The 21,669-nt window shown below is 37.8% G+C and overlaps 1 protein-coding gene across 1 annotated transcript; it reads right to left on the minus strand.

Moving 5' to 3' along the window:
* Positions 1-348: 348 nt before the first annotated feature.
* serpine1 (serpin peptidase inhibitor, clade E (nexin, plasminogen activator inhibitor type 1), member 1) lies at positions 349-4,459 on the minus strand. The gene is made up of 9 exons (XM_072686837.1): positions 4,402-4,459; positions 3,279-3,517; positions 2,923-3,147; positions 2,477-2,671; positions 1,915-2,113; positions 1,702-1,802; positions 1,360-1,446; positions 1,181-1,264; positions 349-1,065 (listed from the first exon to the last, which is right to left on the minus strand). Exons 2-9 carry the CDS (start codon positions 3,514-3,516, stop codon positions 1,019-1,021), a joined length of 1,176 nt encoding a protein of 391 aa, XP_072542938.1. The 5' UTR covers position 3,517; positions 4,402-4,459; the 3' UTR covers positions 349-1,018.
* Positions 4,460-21,669: the final 17,210 nt, after the last annotated feature.

A 21,669-nucleotide genomic window follows, 5' to 3' on the forward strand; every position in this document is an offset into this window, starting at 1 on the left:
TGTTCGGATTTCGTTGCCATGACAAAGCCGAAGGCTGATTCAGGTTACCATAGTAACCGAGCTAGGATTCGGCAGGTTTTACATTACATGTAGCTATAGGACAGTGAAGGGACCTCCGACATGCGAAATGTTGAAATACATAGAGGACAATTCCGTTCCTGTAGTAAAATGTTTACAGTGCATTTTAACAATACGTGTATCCCAAAAGAGGCTCATCGTTACCCACGTCAGAATTTATTCATTTATTCTTTCTCGCTTCCTCTCTCTCTCTCTCTCTGCAGTGATATAAATCTGCAGACACCAGGTGTCGCCAATTGCAAATGAACTTCCTACCTACAAAGGCACTAAGCAAAGACTTATTGAATCATAAAATATGTTTATTATATACATATCATGTGCAAATAGATCATCTTCATGTCAATAAAAAAACTTCAGTATAAATATACAAAAATAGATATACAGCTTCAAACATACAAATAACACTTAATATAATATGAAAAATAAACACCAAAATGTCAAAATATTGCCCATCAATATTAATACATCCCGTCACTGCACTGGTTGTTTTAAATAGTTCAAGTTCATTTAACAGGGATTATGGCTTTTTAAAAGCATTCCAAATCCATATGCATTGAAATGCATCCTTAATCCCAAATCATTGTGACATTTGCTGGCTTTTAAGCTGCATTTCCTTCATCTTTATCTGCATTTTTAAATAGTGTGTGATTGCCTCCACCACGCATTACTGTTTGTACATTTCTTACTGATTTCATTTGATATCCAGTAATCATAATTACTCTCCAGTCTCCACTTAACTTCAGGCAAGCTTCTGCATATTGATACATTTGCTTTGAGGGTCAGGTTCCAAAGTACACTTTAGTATCTTCAGTGTCTTCTTTATCTTGTCCCCAAACGTGTAACCTCAGTAGTAAGTTGGTTGACAGTAGATACGGTCAATGTCTGTGTAACGCTCTTAGTCTGTGCTTTCAGTTTGAATTCTGACGAAGCACTGTGATCGCTAGTGATTTTGAGGTTGGTTGACTTGACCCATGAAGAGCACAGAGCCTGTGGAGTTAAACAGAGACGTGTTGCTGTTTAATAGTGGTTAGATTATCAGTATTAGTGAGCTGTCAACTGTCAAACTTATCAAACTCAGAACTGAACTGATAGTAGGACTGACCTGTTGGCTTGTGTTGGATGAGGAAAAGGAATGGACGGTCCAAAGTGTGTTCCTCTACAGCCATGCGAGAGTAGATGATGGCAGCTGTAGAAATACAAAAAAGGTACAAATGTGTGATCTTTCCCAGATCTTATACGGAGAAGAGCAGTGTATATATGGTAATTGGGAATTGTTTGTACCTGTGGCAGCAGAGCCTTTGGTGCCATCTTCATTCACTTCAACCTTAACTCTCTGTAGAACGTCAGATACGCACAATGGTTCTTCAGCTAAGGAAGAGAAAGAGTGCATAATAAATATATTGGATATATAAAGAATATTTATATACACACACACACAAACAGTTTTAACCCAGTCAGGATATGTTATCATGAATTTAGTTGCCTTGAATTGAGGATTCTTTAAAAATCTCAACTGAAACCACTCTCCACAACCCAAAGTTCACAACCCCAAAATTACTCTTTTATAGCATTATTTACTAGCATATAGTATACTAGTGTACAAGCATGCTAGCATATACTTACTAGTGATGCGAGAGAAATCTGCCTTGGTCTGGCTGAAGATGTCCCCAAGACCCAATTTGCTCAGTGTGGTCTTCAAATCAACTTCAGTGTCAATAGAAAACCTGGAAATAACATTGATAAAAACTTCCATTAGACACTGAATAATCAGAATTAAGAATCAGAATCTGAGACTTAAGTATTCAACATCTGTGAAATAAAGGCTCTTTCTTTTACCTGGGCAGCACCAGCTGGCGGTTAACCTTCTTCAGCTTTTTTCTCCACTCCTGGACTTGGCTGCCACTCAGCTCCTTGATTAAGGCAGACAGTGGCATGTCCTTTTCGAACGCTGACACCAGGAGCATGCTTAGAGAGTCCCCTTCATAAGGCACCTCAATGACATCGTAATCAACACCTTCCTTCGTCACAAACTCACCTAGGTAGAAAGACGTGTAGGCAAAATTAGACAATGGCACGTAGCTTCATAAATGCTGGTTATCAAGTTTCTTTAGAGCTTATACCCATGTATCTTCCATTAATTCATCCTTTCATCATTACTAATACACAAGCAATTTCATTTTTATTAGCAAGTATTCAGATAAACAGTGTTTTGCTGACTGATTGACAATTCTTAATTGTCACTTGTCTTTGAAAATAAACAGCATTACATTTTAGCAAGTCTTATACAATAAAAAGTGCATGGGTATGGTTTATGTATTATTTTCTGACAATAAGTGAATGAAATCTCAGAATAAGCTTGTTTAATTCTTCACTCTGATCATTACATCTTCATACTCACCATAGCTGAACTTCTGGATCATTCTCATCATTGGCACTGGCACTACACTGCCATTAGGACCATAGAAGAGCATCTCCATGGTCAGTTTGGGGTCGAAGGGAGTCATCCAGAGGCCATGAAAGTGGAGAGCGTTTAACAGCACCAAACGAGTCTGCTCACTCAGCACTCCAGATGGCAGGAAATTTGGAATCATGCCTGAGGGATGTGGGCGAGAGCACAGAGTTCAATACTTGTCCAGTAGTACAGAAGATAACTCTTGTTTACTCTTACACAATCTTTGAATCTTACAGCAATATAAAAAGACTAAGTGTAGTTTATCCTCACACACTAAAGTCATTACATTTTAAAGCAAAACACATACAGTCTCACGTTAAAAAATAAAAATAAAAAAATAAATAAAAAAATAAAAAAATAAATAAAAAAATAAATAAAAAAAACACACATACCTCCAGTTCTATCGGACGTCCAGGAGTTAATGACCTGCAGGGCAGTCTCTGGGTGGCTAAAGTCCACCTGGTGAGGGATACTCTGAAACGCTTTTGAAAGGCTGCGTCGGAAGCCCTTCTCCAGCACCACCTTTCTGTCCACCATTACGCCACTAGCCACCTCAACTCCATGTTCACTGGACAGGTCTCTATGGAGAAGCCTCTGTTGTCGTGGCATTCCACGGTCTGAAGAGTATAGAAAGTAAAGTTTCTAAATGGTTCTTGGATTGGACATTCAGTTCTAAGGGGAAACATACAAGCACTTCCTTGGTGCAAAACTTTTATATCATGGCTGAACATCTCGTCTCCATTCCTACCTTGCAGAGAGTAACCCATGTGGTCTTTGAGTGTCTCCAGTGTGCTGCCGTAAGCTCCCAGCTGGGCCATCCCCATCACAGACGAGATGCCATAGGGCGACATGGCAAAGTTTTGGTCTGGATGTGAACGAGCAGCTTCTGAGAACACCCGCAGTCCAAAATCTGTCTGCTGCTTCTGCAGGAAGCTACCCATCGCTGACCCGTAAAGGGCGAGAGTCATCAGTACACAGAGAGTCATTCTGCATTGGGAGAGAATGAATGAGATCAGAACATGGATTTTATCTTTTAGCTGACTGCTGCCTGATAATAAACACTACACTGTCCACATACTTTGCTGCCCAATCAATCAGTCAAATAAATGAATGAATTAATAAAGGATCTAATGATGTAATGAATGAATGAGACCTATTACTACTACTACATTTAGTGCCCCAAGATATACGTGAATCGATAGTGTAAACCACCTTCATAATGTAGTGCTTCCTGTCCTTTACTCCTAACTTGGCATGTGCTGTAGTAACTGTTTTAAGCTATTAAACTCCCACACAACTGAAAGTGGTTGACGCCAGTAGCCCTCAGCCAAACCCTAAGGAGCCCACAAGAGTGTGTCTGAATGGCACGTATTCTTTTCTATGTGCTTCAACACCCACAATGTAAATACAGTGCTGCTGTTCCTGACTGCTAACCTTGACTAACCTTTCCATCTCTCAAAAGGTCTATTCACAAGTTCTCTAAAATAAACCAGCTTAGTTATGTGACCTGTTCTTACAAATACCAAGGACTGCAGGACAGTAACTTTCATCAGTGGATAACATTCACTACAGATTATTTACTGCTGTGCTCAGCTTTCCTCTATTACAGTCACATTTAAAAGCTGGCTATAGCTTATACTCAGATGTTACACTTCAGTTAACCTCAGAATACTTACTGAAAGTCATTTTAGTGGAGGTAACCAGACCCAAAAAGGCTATTTATTACAGTAATACGCTAAATAAAATAATACACAATAGCATTGCTACAGGACTCCAGCTCTTGTAGTAGTATTCTTTTCCACAAAATAAAAAAAAGCCTTAAAAAAAGCACAAATTAGGTCTAAAACAGTGCAAGCAGGAATCACCCATACCTGAAAGTAGTAGGCTTTGTGGCTCTGAGCTTGTTGGCTTGTGGATATCTCTTCCCGTTGTACCACCCAAGCATGGACTGAAAGCCTGAGTGCCTTCCTCCGCTTTTATTGGACCCAGAGCCCCTCCCCCTCAAAGTGAACGGAAGTTATGAAGTCATCTCTGTCTGCTTTTCCAGCCTGAGCCATCCTTCTTCCTTGGCTCACTTTCACACATACACACACACACGCGATTTACCCTCTTCTTTTACAGGGCTTAAGCAAATCTAGTCATGTTGTTCTCCCCAGGGAGCTCCGCTGCTGACTTTGACAGGATTTGGCAGCAACTTAGACTCAGTGAACCTTTTGGGATCGTTTCCTAATTCAATTACAAGCCCACTCACTCGTATGCCCACGCACTATGTTGCATTACACAATCACAGCTTCAATGCCCCAGTGCCAGACTGGTGAAAATAGATAGATCTGGTTTTAATAAAGATGATGCACATTATAATAACAGTAAAATGCTCGGTCTAAATAAAAATAGGGGGTATCAATGATCTAGGCCTATTCCATTCTTGGGGTGCTGTTGGTTTAGACGTATTGTACACACCACTTCTACCTTTTTAGGTTAACTTCTTGAACTCTAGGCCTATTAGTGGGCTATTAACGTTGCCCTGTTTTAAAAATTATAAAAAAGTGGTGCCACAGGTCGTGCATGTGGGGTTGTGGGTTCAAACCTCCCGATGTCTGCGCAGGTTTTCTCCAGGTACTTTGGTTTCTGCCTCCCAAAAATACACATGGTAGGTGAAGTAGCTGTGCTAACTGGCCCTAGCTGTGAGTGAATGGTTGTGTGTGTGGTGCCCTGTGATGGATTGACACCCTGACCAGGGGATATTCCTACCTTACGTCAAATGATCTCTTGTAGGCTCTGTACCCACTGTGACCCTGACCAGAAAGAAGGATGTTTCATCAACCATGAGAAGGTTCATCTTGAGGGCTATTGTTCAGTCCCTACTTTAAATCATATGGGATCTAATATGAAAGTACAATGTATGTAATAGGTAGGGTAAGGGTCCCAGGGTCTTCTAACCATTTGGTTTTAAGTGGTAATCCCAGATACTTCTGCTCAGTGATGAGTCTCACCTTGGTTCTCTAATTATTATATTCATCAGACATTTCTATATTCATTATTTTCATAGCTCCATCTTCTCTCTTTGTATTATTGTTTTTCTATCTGGCATCAAGCAGAGGAGGATGGGCTATGGAGTTTTTCCTTGCTCATTAGAGGCTTTAACCTGGAACCCCTAATGGGAAGTGGAACTGAGAGGAAACACAACCGAAATCCTTTCTTCTTATGTAGCCCAATTAAAAACATCAGTCGAGGCCACATTTCACCAGCTAGGGTCTCTGGAAAAGTTGACACATCACACTGCCTTATTTGGAACTACAGATCCAGCATTCCTTGGGACATGCTCACGAACAGAGCTGCATGCTCAGAGTTCTACAGATGACTGAGCGTCTGGCGACAGAGAGACGAGAGTAAGATGAGGAGGAGTAAAAGCCGGGAGAAATGTTGTTTCACATTTAAACCAGCCGTCTATAATAAAATGATGTCAGCATGCCTCATATGACTTAATATGCCTGTACCTGGAGATGCAGAATAGAGATGACCAACCATTCACTCTCTCTCACACGCAGACACACACACACCTAAGGACAATTTTAGCATGGCCATTTCACCTACAATATGTTTTTTCGGTGGCAGGAGGAAACCCACATGGACACACAGGGGACACACTCCACACCAACAGCACCTGGAGCTGTGCGACACATGCACTACCTGCACTGTCACCATGTCCACCATTATTTTTTTTATTTTAATAGTAACCATCCACTGATTGGTTCTTTAGAAACCAAGTTAGGTATTCAAAGGATTATCTACCAGTACAACCATTTTCTTTACAGTTCTAGGAAAATTAATTAATTAAGAATCTTTACATAATGTGGCCATCAATTATCCATCCATCAATTAAAATGTTCTTTAGGGAACCTAAACCTATTTAAGAGTGTTCTACACTGTTACTACACTGATAAAGGTTTCCTTTATCTTTAAAAGCACTAAATGAAGCCTTTATTTGTAGGAGTAGAACTCTATATTTAGGTCAATAACCACTTATTATGGTTTATTTTTAAGAGTGCGGATGAGCACAGTGAAAGGTAGCATTAGATTAGAATAGATTTGACTCTTTTGATAAGGAGGTTGAGGAATTTCAGAGAACGTTCCCCACTTTTATTTGAATCTCTTATTACAATTACAATTACAAACGTCTGTCAGTTTGATGACAAGACCAGACTCTGAAATGACAAAACAGAGAGCCAGTAAAATTAAGAGTTCTGGAAGTATGATCTACTACATTTTGGTGTTTCTTTAACCTCTAATTGTTTGGCTTTGTTTTGTGATCTTATTTGAAGCGAAATACCACAGGAATACTGTGGAAAGTGATCCTTTTATCTTTTCTTATACTTGTCATACACAACATGCTTGAACTACCAATCAATTCATCTCATCCACTCCCCATTCATGAAACCATTAAGCTACGTTTAGCCTTTGTACACATCATCACTTCCCACCTCCTCCACAAAGTGCACTTCATTCCATATAAAGGGGTGAATGGAAAATGTAGAATCACACAGACCCCAGTGTGTACACCCACCCGATTCACATTTTAGATGAACATGGGAACTCCCTTTGGCTGGACGAGGACTCATCGTGTCCGTGGCAACCAACCAAGACCATTTTGGAAAATCTATTAAACCAAACCGCAGTTTGGGTCTAGCACAAAGCTTTTATGCAACACCACCATGCCGTTTGTTTGTCTCCAGCTTTACCACTTACCACATGGCCTGATGTGGGCAGGGAGCCTACAATGACTTCACAGAATTTAAGACCTACAGAACACACTATGTCTGCTAACTAATCTGCAATCTCTCAGTGTCTTAAAAATAAAGGTGTGTCAAATGGTTTGAACCATAGGAGTACCACTTTTTATTCCATAAAGAACCATGGGCACAACTTTGTAAATTATCATGCAGGCTTTAACAATCATTCAGACATTCACCAACACCAATTTGTTTAAGAATTGGATCCATCATTGGAAGAGTATAGCTTAGCTAAGAACAACTTAAGGAAGATGTTGATCAATGAGGCCCCATGTTTGTAATGTGTGAGATGTGTGAGTGTGAGGAACCTTTTAACCTAGTTTAAAAACCACACCTCTTGATGTAAAGTTTATTTTTACTCATTTAAAGTTCACAGTCATCTCTTTACATTACATTACAAACATGATTCTTTATGGAACCAAATATGGTTCTTCTATGACATTCTCATTCAAATTAGCATTTGAATAACCTTTATTTTTAGGAATAAAGGGGTAACAAAGAAATTCATTTGGGCATGCTTTATTAAGCAACACAAAAGTGTGATAAATCCTTTACAGCTGATGACTGTCAAGCAAAACTGGGCTTGCCTGGCCTTGTTTCAGTACTGTAGAACGAGTTTTGTACAGTCACAGCTGCATACAGTGGATATCAAAAAATAACTGAATACAGACAAGCTGAGCATCTACACAACATCTGCAGTGGGCCATCCGTAACATCATGCTCTTGCTACCGATTCGCTACTGAAAACCTGTCAACCTATGAATATGATTCATATTAAAGGAATTTGGCATAACCTTTGCCAAGAAACATGTGTTTAATCCTCTGTTCCTGTGAACTCCTGATTCACTTAGTTTTAACTATACATCAATCACCATGTTGCCTTAGGCTGTCAACCTGGCTCATGATGATTTGTACACAGCTCTGCAGAAAAGGAGATGGAATACTGTCACCTGTAAGGCATTAAACTATGAACAAACTCAAAAAGACAGTCCTGAGGGCAAAAGTCAAAACACAACCTAATTCATATGAAAGGTGGGGCTCTTTTGTAATAGAAACCTTTTAATGTTCTTAAAGATATGTATCCAATGGCTGCCACACTAAATAATAAAAGTAATGGTTCCATAAAGAACCATGACAACTCTGACTCAATCTGGATGCTTCAAAGGTTCTTTGCATGTTCAAAAGGTTCTTTGGAATGGTGGAAGATCTTTTGTAGATCTTAGAACCTTTGAAAATTGTGTCAAAGTGTCAAAAAGGGTGTCATTACTATCATTACGATTTAAAAAAATAACTTTTTCAATATTATATACAGAGCCTTGCTTGCTTAGAGTGTATCCACACCCTACATAGCATTACCATGCAGCAGACAAGCTCATACACTGTAACTGACATTGACTGAAAGTGATTATCAGGCCAAGGCTGACTGCAATTTGTAAGGCGGAGATATTGTGTAATCGTTGGTGTGTTACTTTCATGATTAGTATGTTGCTCTAAGCCTCTCTGCAACCAAATATGAGTTTCCAATAAAAGGATTCTTCAAGTATGTAAATGTAAAACTATGACTCAACTCAAACTCAATCTGGATGCTTAAATGATTATTTGCCTGGTCCAAATGTTTGTTTGATTGGTGGAAGATATTTTATAGATTGCTCTATGCTGTACAAAAATGAAGTCTGGCCAATGTTAAATGATAAGGTAACTAAGCAAAGAATGTTCTTTGAGTTCACTCAGCTTAGTTTAGGCCAAAGTTCACCTAAATTGTTTAGTTCGGCATCTTGGTTATATCAACACTACATATCGAGCTGAATCTCACAACATTAGTAAATTAGCTGCAGCTGAAATTGCTTAAACATTTTGTAAGATGTTCTGTCTGTGCCCCTTAATTCTACATTTTACATTAGAACTCCTCATATGACGTCCCCGGACTGGAAAGCTTTTCGAGCGCTAAGCCCTTAAAAGGGATTTGAATTGATCATTTCCTCACCATAAACATTACCTGTGTCTAAGAAAGAACAGAAAGGTACAATTTCTCAAAACTGTGTTTTTATGTAGTGTAAATTTACTCTGGAGTGGGACAACAGTCTAACTGCCTGCATGTCAAGAAACAGAAGGTCATAAGTTCTAACTCTGTCAACACTGCAGTCCTCCATGGTCAGGAGTCTGAGAACAGATGTCAAGAGTCTAACCTGCAGATGGAAATAAGCAGTAAACAAATTGGTGGGAGCTGGAACAGACTAAAAATAAAAAATATTCAATATAACAATTTCAACTGCACTTTATTTACTAATGATTTAGAGGTTTAACTCAATATGTATGGTTGACTGAACAGAGATGCAGAACTGAAAATTGTGAGTTAGTAGAACGTTTGACAAAGTAAGTTTGTGAGTTAATTCATAAACACTCTGTAACAACCCTTTTTTATTATAGAGTTGAGTGCAACTTAAGCTTGTTTAGACTGTATCTAAACCCTATATACAAGGATGACTATAACGAGTCAGCTTACAAAGAAGAGATATTGTGTAAATGTTGGGGTGTTACTTTCATGATTAGTATGTTGTTCTAAGATAATAACTTTCCAATTGTCTTCAATAGCATAAATGAATAGGATCTGTAATCCTGATACACAAGAAAAGAATGACCTGACCCTGAATAATAGTACTGCTGTATTGTGTTGTCAAGGAAGACACAAACAGTCTAAACGAATAACATTTGTTATTGTTGCTGTCCGTGACTAATAAATGATAAGCTCAAAATAGCTGAACGATGGGTTAAAGACACCAGATGGTGGAGCAGTGGGATGAGTGGGAGCGAAAGAGGAAGGAGTGATGGGAAAAAGGAGAGAAAGGAAAAATAGGGTGAAATAAAGAGATATCAAAGATGTCAGTAATTGTTTTAGGCAAGAACATGGACAATAAAGGGATTAGGGCAAGACCATTACAAATGCCAAAACATCCTGATTTACACACCTCTAGCATGTTTGGTATTCAAAGTTTACTTCTTTAACAATAACAGAAATAGTAAATGTAAAAATACTACGTAAAATAATAAGTAATAAAGAAGTCACCAAATTACCTAGCTGAACAATCGTACATAGTTACCATAAGATTAATAGTATCTCACTGTTGTAGAAATGTATGGTTAAACACTATTTCTTTAAATGCAGGCTGTTATTGTAATTTATTACTTTAAAAAGTATAATACTGTTTTCATTTTTTTACAAATCATTACTGTTTTTGAAGGGGATGGACTACCTTTCCTCACAGATAACATTTTAAATTTTCTTGTAATACTAAATAGGCAAGGGGGCTGAATCAAACACCTGAATTCAGAGAATAAGTGGTGTACAGTAAGATTCCTGTAAATTGTCCCACATTTTTAATTCCCATTTTCAAATATATGTTAATTTCATCTATTTGTTAAATAAATGTTATCTCTATTCACATGTACTGATTTTAAAAGATGACAGTGTAAGTAGTAATAAAATGTAATGTAAGCAGAGAGCAAATATTCCAGTGTTAAATCAACACGATTTGTGTTAAATCTGGTAAATTTGCTGTGTAGTATTATATTTAAACACCTTTCCTTCCCTTTCTGGGGGATTTATGGAAGAACAAGCTCGATATAAAAAGAAACGAAAGTAAAACAGATTTTTTTAAATTAATATATGTATATACATGTTATATGTGAAACTTTGAATCAGGTTGAATGCAAAATTGCTTAGCTTGTAGCTTTAAGTCTTGACGACAAATCAGTGTGAGCATCACAACATAAAAACCCTACTATATAACATATAATCCTATCAACTACAGAAAAAAACACAAAACACACACAATGTCCCCACAACAACAAAGCCATTTTAATAAACACCACGGTAGAAAAGAACCCACCACAAATCTCAAAATAAATAGCCACTTTTTACACTAAAATTCACACTCCCAAAACTCGCAAATTCTAGGGCACTGGCGGTTGTGTCCACACAGCTGAAGCTTGTTTTAATATCACCCAACAGTTTAATAAATAAAACATGGAGTAGACCATGAGCCATTCATTTAGTCTAAAGAATCTAACCCTGTTGTTTCCAACCATATCTTGACTAATCTTAACAATGAAGTATGTGTGTCAATGTAATATGTGTCAGGTGTACATGCCTGATTTCCATTAAACAAACATTTTAGAGAGATGTATATGATTTAATTCCCAGCCTTGATGGTTCCTGACTGTAAAAAGTGAAACAGTACAGAAATATTTTTTTTTAAATAAATAAAATAATACTGTAATTGATCACAGTATATAATAATATATACTTTATTTAATTTGCACTGTTTTATTCAAAGTATGTGTCGTTTAGTAGTTCATGTTTAATGACGATTGGAGGAAGTGCATGATCATTTATTCCTATTATTCATTCATACGAAAATGTTGTTTCACTTCTAATATTCATAACTTGAAGAATTGAATTGTGGAGAATTTCTTTTATTAAATATATATGTCATATCCATTCTGTTCTTCCCAGAAGTAACATTACAGCCAGGAACAGGAGCTTTAAACAGAAAGCCTTGACACTGGTCGAGAGAGTGACTAATGTAATGACGTCTGCTGAACAACTCAAATGGAGAAGTGTGAAGGAAAGAAAGCAGAAGCACTGTGAGTTGTGTGTTTTTAGTGTACAAGTGAGAGGCCAGGGAATCCCTTCATTACGCGATGGGCACCCTGCACTCTTTCTGACCTGAGCAGTGAACGTGAAAAAGATGAGTAACAGTATCAAATGATGAGGCTGCATTTCCACATGTGACAACAACCCAATGCAAATACCTGAAATGATAGATACCATTTTAATTGTAATTGTGTCTTTCTTTTTTATGTCTATCTATCTTTTTTTTTTTTATTCTTATTGGAATAATAAGCTTTAAAACATTTTTATTGTCTAAAATAAGGTCTACAGAATAGTGTAAGGCGTAAACATGATTTTAAGCTAAAATTATATTTTGTTGATTATAATGTAAAAAATGACTTCCTAACTTAAGACATGAGTAACCTGCTGCTGTAAAATGTTGGGTTTGTTGACCTTAAATAGTAAGTTACCAAAATTTAAGACACAGCTTTTTTAGGTAATTTACCATTAGAAAGTCAATTCAATTTCAAAAGTATAAAGGTGTCTTAGTAAAACTGTATTTACGTTAAATAAAGGTGTAATCTATTAGCTAACCTGAATCTCTTCTAATGGTTAAAGGACATAGAGAGGACACCAACATTAACAATTGTTGCTATAGCGCTAATAATAAAGCTATACAATGTTATGCTCTGCTAAGTGACTCCTGTGAGCTGTTGTGGTATTGTATAAAAGCTCAGCTCATCATGGCATATCAGGTTTAAAAACATGTCTGGGCATTTTTCACCCCAACCAAACTCAGGTACCATTTATTCCTATACTAAATAAATGCATTCTTTGGTCATTTTAAGGCAACCCTATTACTAACCTTTTTTTAGTTAGAATTTTAGAGTTTAATTATTCACCAAGTAGGCCTATTAGATCACCAGCCTCAGAAAGCAATAAAAAAGCAACAAGCTATAAGTGTGTTACAGTGATTTTATCAGAGTAAAATGGTCAAATATATTTAATAAACAGTGACAAAATATAGTGATAAATATCTACAGTAATAAAATACATTATCATCCAATAATTCATTTAATTTGTTGCTAATAATAATCACAATAAACAGTTCAAGCAAATGTAGTTTTTATTTCCTGTACAGCACAATGAATTTTAGTAACCTGGAGCAGTATCTGTATGGTATCTGTATATTACTTTTCTTTATGATGGCTTTTTAAACAAGATTTTTAATTATTTATTTTCTAAAATAATTATTTTATAATATAACAATCTCCAGAGACACAGTTTGCTACACTGAAAGTGCAACTGTTGAGGAAAAGACATTGCCCTTCATACTGAGGCTACTGTTATATGTAAATCTACAGTAGAATCACAGAGTCCACTTTAAGCCACTACATTGAATTCCTTGCATTTCAGGCCTGCTCTTACTATTCTAAATGTTTCATGAAGAACAATTATTCTGGATGCCCAATCACATTTGACACACAAAGTCGCAAAAACAAAGTTGCAGCAACCTTAAGAACAGGATGTGACCAATAGGGTGACAATGGGGTGACAAGGGAAAAACATTTCCTGTGTGCTACCCTGGACAGCAAACCAATGTACTGTGTTGAATTGTTAAACGGTGAGACTGAATTAAGAGTTCATGAGCAGTTCAGTAAACAAACATCAACACAAAGATGAGAGTCTTGACACAAACCACTGCCTGTTAACCACGTAGTTCAGAAAAGCATAGAGGAAGTGTGCAACAGTTTTCATGACTAAACAATGTCTGGTGACTGAGAAGCATGTAGCGCTTTTACATGTATTGGCTTGAATTTTCACAGGTCATGGAATTCAGTTATTGAGCAAATCTGTGATAGTCATTTTTCAGGTGCAAGTAGATATTCTTGTTTGGTACCGTATGGTTTGGGGCACAGACAATGCAAGTGTAATACTAGTGTAAGGACAATAGACAAGACAAAGACAATATGCCCATAGACAGTGAGTACGAAATGTGTGCAAATAACTGCAGGTCAAAAGGTAGAATCAAATAAGGGGAACACTAAAATAACACATCCTAGATCTCTTTATTCATTACATAGTGGAATGCGTTGAAAACAAAATAACATAAAAATGATAAATGTAAATCTATAAATTATTATCCCTTGGAGGTCTGGATTTGGAATCATATTCAAAATAAAAGTGGAAAATCAAATTACAGGATGATCCAAAAGTGGATCATTCCTCAAGACAATGAGGCTCAGTAGTGTGTGTGGCCTCCATGTGCCTGTATGACCTCCCTACAATGCCTGTCATGCTCCGGAAGAGGTGGTGGATGTTCTTCTGAGGGATCTCCTCCCAGACATGGATAAAAGCATCAGTTAACTCCTGGACAGTCTGTGGTGCAACGTGGTGTTGGTGGATGGAACGGGACATGATGTGCCAGATGTGCTTGATTGGATTCAGTTCTGGGCAACGGGCAGGCCAGTCCATAGCATCAATGCCTTTATCATGCAGAAACTGCTGACACACTTAAGCCATATGAGGCCTAGCATTGTCATAAATCTGCCAATTCTGGTGTTCTCTGGCAAATGCCAATCACCCTGCACAGTTTATTGTAGATACCCTGTATGTTTGGGAGTGCAGCTGTTGTAATTGCTGGTTTGAAATGCTCTCCTAAATGAACCTGTAGACGTTTTTGCAGAGAAGGGGGTTGTGGCTGTTTGACTCTTCTCAGTTTTTGGGGGACATAGAAGCAAGTTATGTAGACACCAGAGAAACTTACAGCTTCTCACCTTATTCACCAACATCCCACCGATCCCCTCATATTCTGCAATTACCTTGTGGTTATTTAGAATTCGCTAATTTGCTTGTTTAGTCCTGTAGCCTAAATGTGAGTGCATTAATTGTTAACTGTGCTGCCTGAATTTATGACCCCAAATCTGCACTAACTTTAGCTTGAGAAATTATTTTGCAAGGATTGGAAGGGTTACTTTAATAATGTATTTCATCAGTACATATTATTTGCTATCTGTGACCTAATAAAAAGAGAAAACTATGTATACATGACATATAGCACATTTTTCATAGAGCCCACTACACATTTTAAATGCAGTTATTATATTATATATTATATTTATAATATATATTAATATAATATTATATACCATGTAATTCTGTAATATGCCTCTGAATAAGTTCAATGAGTACAGATTGTGAGACAGTGTGTTCAGCTTAGACTCTGAACAGAAGCAGCACTGAAGAAAACAATTTAAAAACAGCAGCTCAAGGGCAATAATTTCGAACACACAACGGCCTTGGCAGTTTCTTAGGACAGGCCTTTTCAATGTTGCATAACAGAGCAAAGCCACAACATGAGTTTTTTCTTCTGCCGCTTGCCAAGACACAGTAGCACAAATGTCTGGTTTTGCCATGGTCTCTCAAACCAAGAGAAAAGAAATAGCCTGATGTCTCACACATTTTACCGGCCAGCTGGATGTCCCACTAAAGGGCAAAGCTTGTATGGACCTGTTTTGTGATTGTGGTTGCTAAAGGGTGAGGTTGTGGTTGCTGTCTGCACAAACTGAGGTCCATATCTACCAGTCATCTGCATACACAAGCATTCACTCAAAACAATCACAGACTTCCAGTAGTGAGGAACACTGTTTTTGATATGATATGATTTTTAGTCTCTTTGACTACATTACATTAAGAGTTCAGAACATTTTGCAGGTAACAGTGTTCTGAATCCAATCTTTTTCAGCTGTAGCACAGGTGTGTTTTCTGTGTTGCAGTGTGAACAGCAAAGAGTACACTGAATCTGACATTTTCAGCACCTTCACAGTCAGATGGGAATTCATGCAACATCAATCCAACTCGATGTTCTTCATAAATCCATGCTGAAGACAAGGCAAAATTGCAGACAACAGATAGGGAGAACTAAACTAACATGGAACTAAACTAAATTAGAAGGCACATATCGCAATCGCTCTGTGTTTGAAGAAGAGGAAGGGGTTTTAGGCAAAGAAGAGAAATACTCTCAGATGGATTTGAGATCATGAACCAGAAACACTGCCTTACTGTCTCCTTCTGTTACACCCTGTGTTCCAGGTGGGGAAAAAATACACTAAGCACCATACACTGAAATCATATACTTTGCTGTTGGGTATAATTAATGTTAGGGTGTAAAATATTGGTTTTGGCACATAATTGGGTGTCTGTTAAATACATTAAAGCGTAATGGTGGGCGCTTGATGCAGGGAATTCATACAGCACTAGCATTATTCATAAAGCAGGAAGTCTTCTCTAGCTCCAGAAGGTATTTCTCTGCTAGCATGAGCCTATTGGCCTGGTAAATAAACGCCAAGCCTCAGCTAGCCTCAGCTTGTATTCCTTCACTAGTACTAGCCTATTTAGCCTGGTAAATAAACATGTAGCCTCTGCTAGCATTACATATACATTTACATTTATGACATTTATCTGATGCTCTTATCCAGAGCGACTTACAAGGTTACTCATATTACAGAGGTGGGTCAGTGTAGTGTTAGGAGTCTTGCCCATGGACCCTTATTGATGTAGCACAGCATAGTCACCCAGACCGGGAATCGAACCCCAGCCTCCCACATGGTGTGGTAGCTCAGTGGCACGTAGTGGTGTTATCTGCTGCGCCACACCAACCAGCATTAGCCCATTGGCAATTGGCACCTTGCCTCCGCCAGCTCTAGCTAATATTTCTAAATAATACATTTTTAAATGACAACATTTCAAGCTATTATTTCTCCGCTGGCATTAGCCTATTTGGCCTGGTAAATAAACCAGGCAAATAAGCATCCGCTAGCTCAAGCTAGTATTTCATCGCTGGCATTAGCCTATTTACCCTGGTAGATTAGCTTATTTAGCTAGCTGGTAGCTCAATACATGCCAATTGTTTCCCTGCTAGCATTAGTCTAGCTATTTGCTATATAGCTAAATTGAAATGTTGTCTTACTTTAAGAAGTTACTTGATAGTGTTTGGTTTTATGGTATACATTTACTGAAATAATTACTACCAAAGTCATTTAGACTCTAGAGATGTCTAGATGTTGTGCTCATGGTGATGATAGTCGCACATATATTTAAATGTTCTGTGTATAGCACACGTTAAAATGCATTATGCAGAAGATTATGCAGAAGATGTTTTTTTTAAGTGTGCTTATGTAGTAGAGAGCTGAGACGTAAAACTGCAAAACAGAAAAAAGAGTGAAAAAGACCAGAGTTGACCAAATTAACGAGATTTAATGTTTGTGTCTTTTTAATAAGAAATTAAAAAAAAAAAAAGATGGACTTGAGAGCTTAAACCAGAAACATTGCCTCACTGTCTCCTTCTTTTACTCCCGGTGTTCCAGGGAACATAACTGTTGCCCTGTCCCACATCATCTGGTCCGTGTAACACACACCCCTCTGCGCATGTGCATCAGTTAAAGAGCATGAACGAATGTTTTAACAAATGTTAGATATAAGTCACGTTAAGATGGTTTTAACAGCCTTGGATTTGGTGAGCAATTTGGATTTAGGCTACTGTACCTGCAGTGTGAACATGGCTTTAGAGAGTTGCTTAAAGAAAGTAATTTCATGCATTTAGGAAAAGATAGTAGATGACCAAGTCAATGCAGACAAAACATGAGAAGTAGTGACTGTGTTCAGTTAGTTACAGACTGAAATGCATGCATCCAGCAAATGCATGCATCCAGTCATCCAGCAACTTCCAGACATGTTACATAACAAACTGTGCTGTCCAGACACACACCTTGCTGAAAGACTCAGCCAGGATACACACCCTATCTACACACACACAGTGAAAATGCCCATTTGTAAATAATATCTAACCATTTTGGAACATATTTCATAGCTCTTGACATGCCTTGTTTGAATGTATGTTTTCCAAAATGTCTGGGGTTTTATAACTGCTTTCTACACTGGACTTTTATACCTGCACTGTGTGTGAGTGTGTGTGTCTGTGTGTGTGAGTGAGTGTGTGTGTCTGTGTGTGTGTGTGTGTGTCCTGACTCACTGTTTTCCTCACAATGTGCTGGCATTACTGAGTCACTTTAAGGTGTTTTGTCTTATCTCTTCATGTTCTTATACAGTGAGTGTTCCACTGTCATAGTTTGAACCGCTTAAGTAAATACCTGTCTGTCTAGCAAGGAAAGCCCTGCAGGAAATTAAGAACTTGACATACTTCCTGTCTGCGTCCCGACTGTGACAACCCCTATATTTCTCTTTTTGATTTTGAAAAGTGAACATTTAAATGTTTTACCTTTTTGTAGATTTAGTAGCAGGACTTTTTGTTGTAGCAACAGGATTGTTTATATCTAATATTAAAGCACTGCCGCTTCGTTTGTCTGGAAGTGCCTTTCCAAATCACGTACATCGTCCATGTTCCAAAAGTACTTTTCCATAACAACACCAGCCTCCTATGAGTCACTTTCTCACACTGGTATGTTACTGTTCTTCACACACACACACACACACACACACAAACAATTAAAATGTTTTAAAGGCTTAATGATTCTTGGCCTAGCTGTTCCGTTCTGGGTGAGAAACAGCTTATTGATATGGAAACCTTTACACTATGTGGAGGGTCTTAAATCTTTAGGTCCTTCACACATACACATCATAGTGACAAAGAATGGTACCTCAATAAACGCTCCACTAAAGCCTCTACCTTTTTGGCATCTTTATTTCAACCCTGTGAACATTTGAGGTGTTTTGTTTATTTGTACTTTTAGAAAACTTTGTAACTGCTTGAAAACTAGTTTGCTTGTCATGTCATTTTAGGGTGATGATTTAAGGTATGAACCCACATGCATGCCCATACTGTAAAAAAAAAAAAAGTATTTTCCTTTTTTTGTATTTTTTCAAGTAGGAAAAGCATCAGATCTTTGAAGCACTATGCCATGTCTACTACAGCTAAACATTTGTAATCAATGTTGTCAATAATTTAAATAATAATTTAATTTTAATTTAGTTTCAGATATACAAGATAAATTAGTTCAGCACACTGGTTATGAGCAGCCTTATGGTTTTATATCTTACAGTTTCTAAAACTAAACATTACCAAAAGTTAACAACTAATATCTAATATAATAACTAATATATAATATATTATACAATATCTAATAATTGATCTAATTTTTTAAAATCACAATAGAAGAATATCTAGAACGCTTCCTCCTTTCAAAGTGGTGATAAAATTTTAAGGTGTCTAGTTTGTAATATTGTTGGCCATTAAAATAATGCTAATAATATAAATAACCTTGTTCACATCTGGTCAAAGCTATTTTAGGCTTCTTAGAAGAAGTAGCTCTTTGTCTAGATGACAGTTTTACACTTTGTCTGCATTCCCTCATACAGCTTCATGAGAAGTCAGCTGGCATGCTTTTCCAGCAGCGCCCGGAGGAGTTCCACATATGCTGAGCACATGTGTGCCTGCTGAACACTACTCATTAGAGAGGCATTTAAAAAAAAGCTGGTGATTCATTCACTGGAATCACCTGCAAGGCTTTTGTTAGACTAAAAATTAATTTTAAGAAGTTAAGAATGAGCTTTTATGTCAAATGTTTTCAAAACAAACTCATGACAACAGGACAGTGACCCCAAACACACATCAAAGCAGTTGTGGAATGGATAAAGCAGAATAAGATAAATAAATAAAATGAATAACATTACGCTTTTGAAATGACCTTCTTGACCTGAAATTTGTGGAATGTGCTTTAAAGCAGGGTCTTTGCCAGAAAACCAACAAATTGAATTGAACTCGCCAAGAAGTGTGATCAAATTCAAAAGCATCTGGTCAAATTGCAGTTTGCTTGGGGACATTCAACCAAATATTAGGTGTGCTGTTTGTATGCATATTTCTGACCCTGCACATATAATTGTGACCATGAGTTGACCATGAGCTTGCTTTCATACAAAAAGCCCAAATAGCCACATTGCCCATATGCAGAATGCACACAAGCAATCCTGTCACATGAAAGTGTACTTCCTCAAACGCTGCATTCTGCCATTCTTTTAATACCCTGGAGTAGTCTGCAAACTAGTGTGGTCTAGTTTCATCTGGAGTGACACAGGAAGCATCAAAAACATGACATGACTCGAAATGTACCATTTCATACATATTACAAGCTGCATCAGCAAGTCACTTGTAGTATGGGCTTCCCAGTAAGCAATAGTTATTGACCTATAGCCACGCAAATGGTTCTGGATAAGCATGCAAATGGTTTTACTGCTTAAATGCTTACTCAGAATTGCCGATTTCCAAGGGAGACGCCTCTACAAAACAGAATATGTTGTGTCTGTGTGTGTGTGTGTGTGTGTGTGTGTGTGTGTGTGTGTGTGTGTGTGTGTGTGTAGGGGCGGTGGAGGGATGGGGGGGTGCACAGATGCCTCATGCCTTGAGATTATATCCAAAAGTACACAATGTTCCAGCTCTACACTGAAGGCCTACTAGAGGGAAGGAAAATCCAGATCTTTTTTTATGGTGTGCTTAAGCATGCCAGGTACACATACCATTGCCAGTTATTATACGTAGAGGTGTTTTACTGTAGACATGCAGTTACTATAACCCTCTTGCTGTCCATCACTAGCAAGGGACCCCCTTAGGACCACTGCTTACAAGGTAGTATTTGATTTGTGGACCAGTTTCAACATAGCACTAATGTCAACAAGGTAATGGTCTGACAAAAAAACAAGTGGAACAGTGGAACCAATGAAGGGCTAGGTGATGACTAGCTCAAATTATGTGTAAAAACAGCTTTAGGCTTCAAATGTTGTAGCAACAATGTGTACCAACAAGATAGGCGTGGTAAACAGAATGTGCACAGTATTCAGAAAAAGGCCTCAACACCCACTAGCAGGCCACTAGCATGTGAGAGTCTCTGTTGTGATGAGAATGGTCCAGTGCCCAAATGCTATCTGGTCAGAGGTGGTCCTATAAGTGACCCCATGATGGGTTCAGAAACAATAAGCCTACAAAGCTACCTAAAAATGCAGCTCAGTGCACACTTTGTAAACATTGTATACAATTAGCAAAAGGGCTCTATGTAGTGTAGCAGAAATAATAAAATATAAAAATATAACTTATAAAAAGGTAAGCAGCATTGAAACTTGAGGGCACTTTGGATTGGCTGGTTATACCAATGCTTGTTTAAAAGACAATAATCTGGTCAAGGTAAGAATTTCTAAATACGAACACAACAAATCCCAGGGGGGTAGGTCACATTGGGCTGGTTACACAGGACCTCGGATCCTCTACTTGGCTCTCTCCCTTTCACTTTCTTTCTCTTATTTGCTGTACACACTCACTGATCTTTCCTTTTATGCTCTGCAGGTAGCATAAGCACAGGTGTTCTTCATATATTATCATATACTTTCATTTATACTTTTCTGTGGGTATTCAAGCTTGAGTTACTTACCCATTACTTAGCTTTGCATAATTTAATCTTTGTGTCATAATGAATCAATAATTATATTCACACATTTAACCTTCACGATCCCAGCATCGTTGCACATACAGTGATAAAACCTGAAAGGAGTACCAAAAAAGGTTTCATAGAGATCATAGTGTTTGTGGTCTAAATGAACAACTTTTCTCACATTCATCATATCTCTCCACAGACCTTCTTTAGTGGTTGGCTTTTTACTCACACATTTCCCAATACAGTCCCACAAGTTCACAAGGCTTTGTTGCCATTATCTCACCTGAACTTTCTCGCTCC

The sequence above is a fragment of the Salminus brasiliensis genome, chromosome 9 (genome assembly GCF_030463535.1).
Source record: "Salminus brasiliensis chromosome 9, fSalBra1.hap2, whole genome shotgun sequence".
NCBI lineage: Eukaryota > Metazoa > Chordata > Actinopteri > Characiformes > Bryconidae > Salminus > Salminus brasiliensis.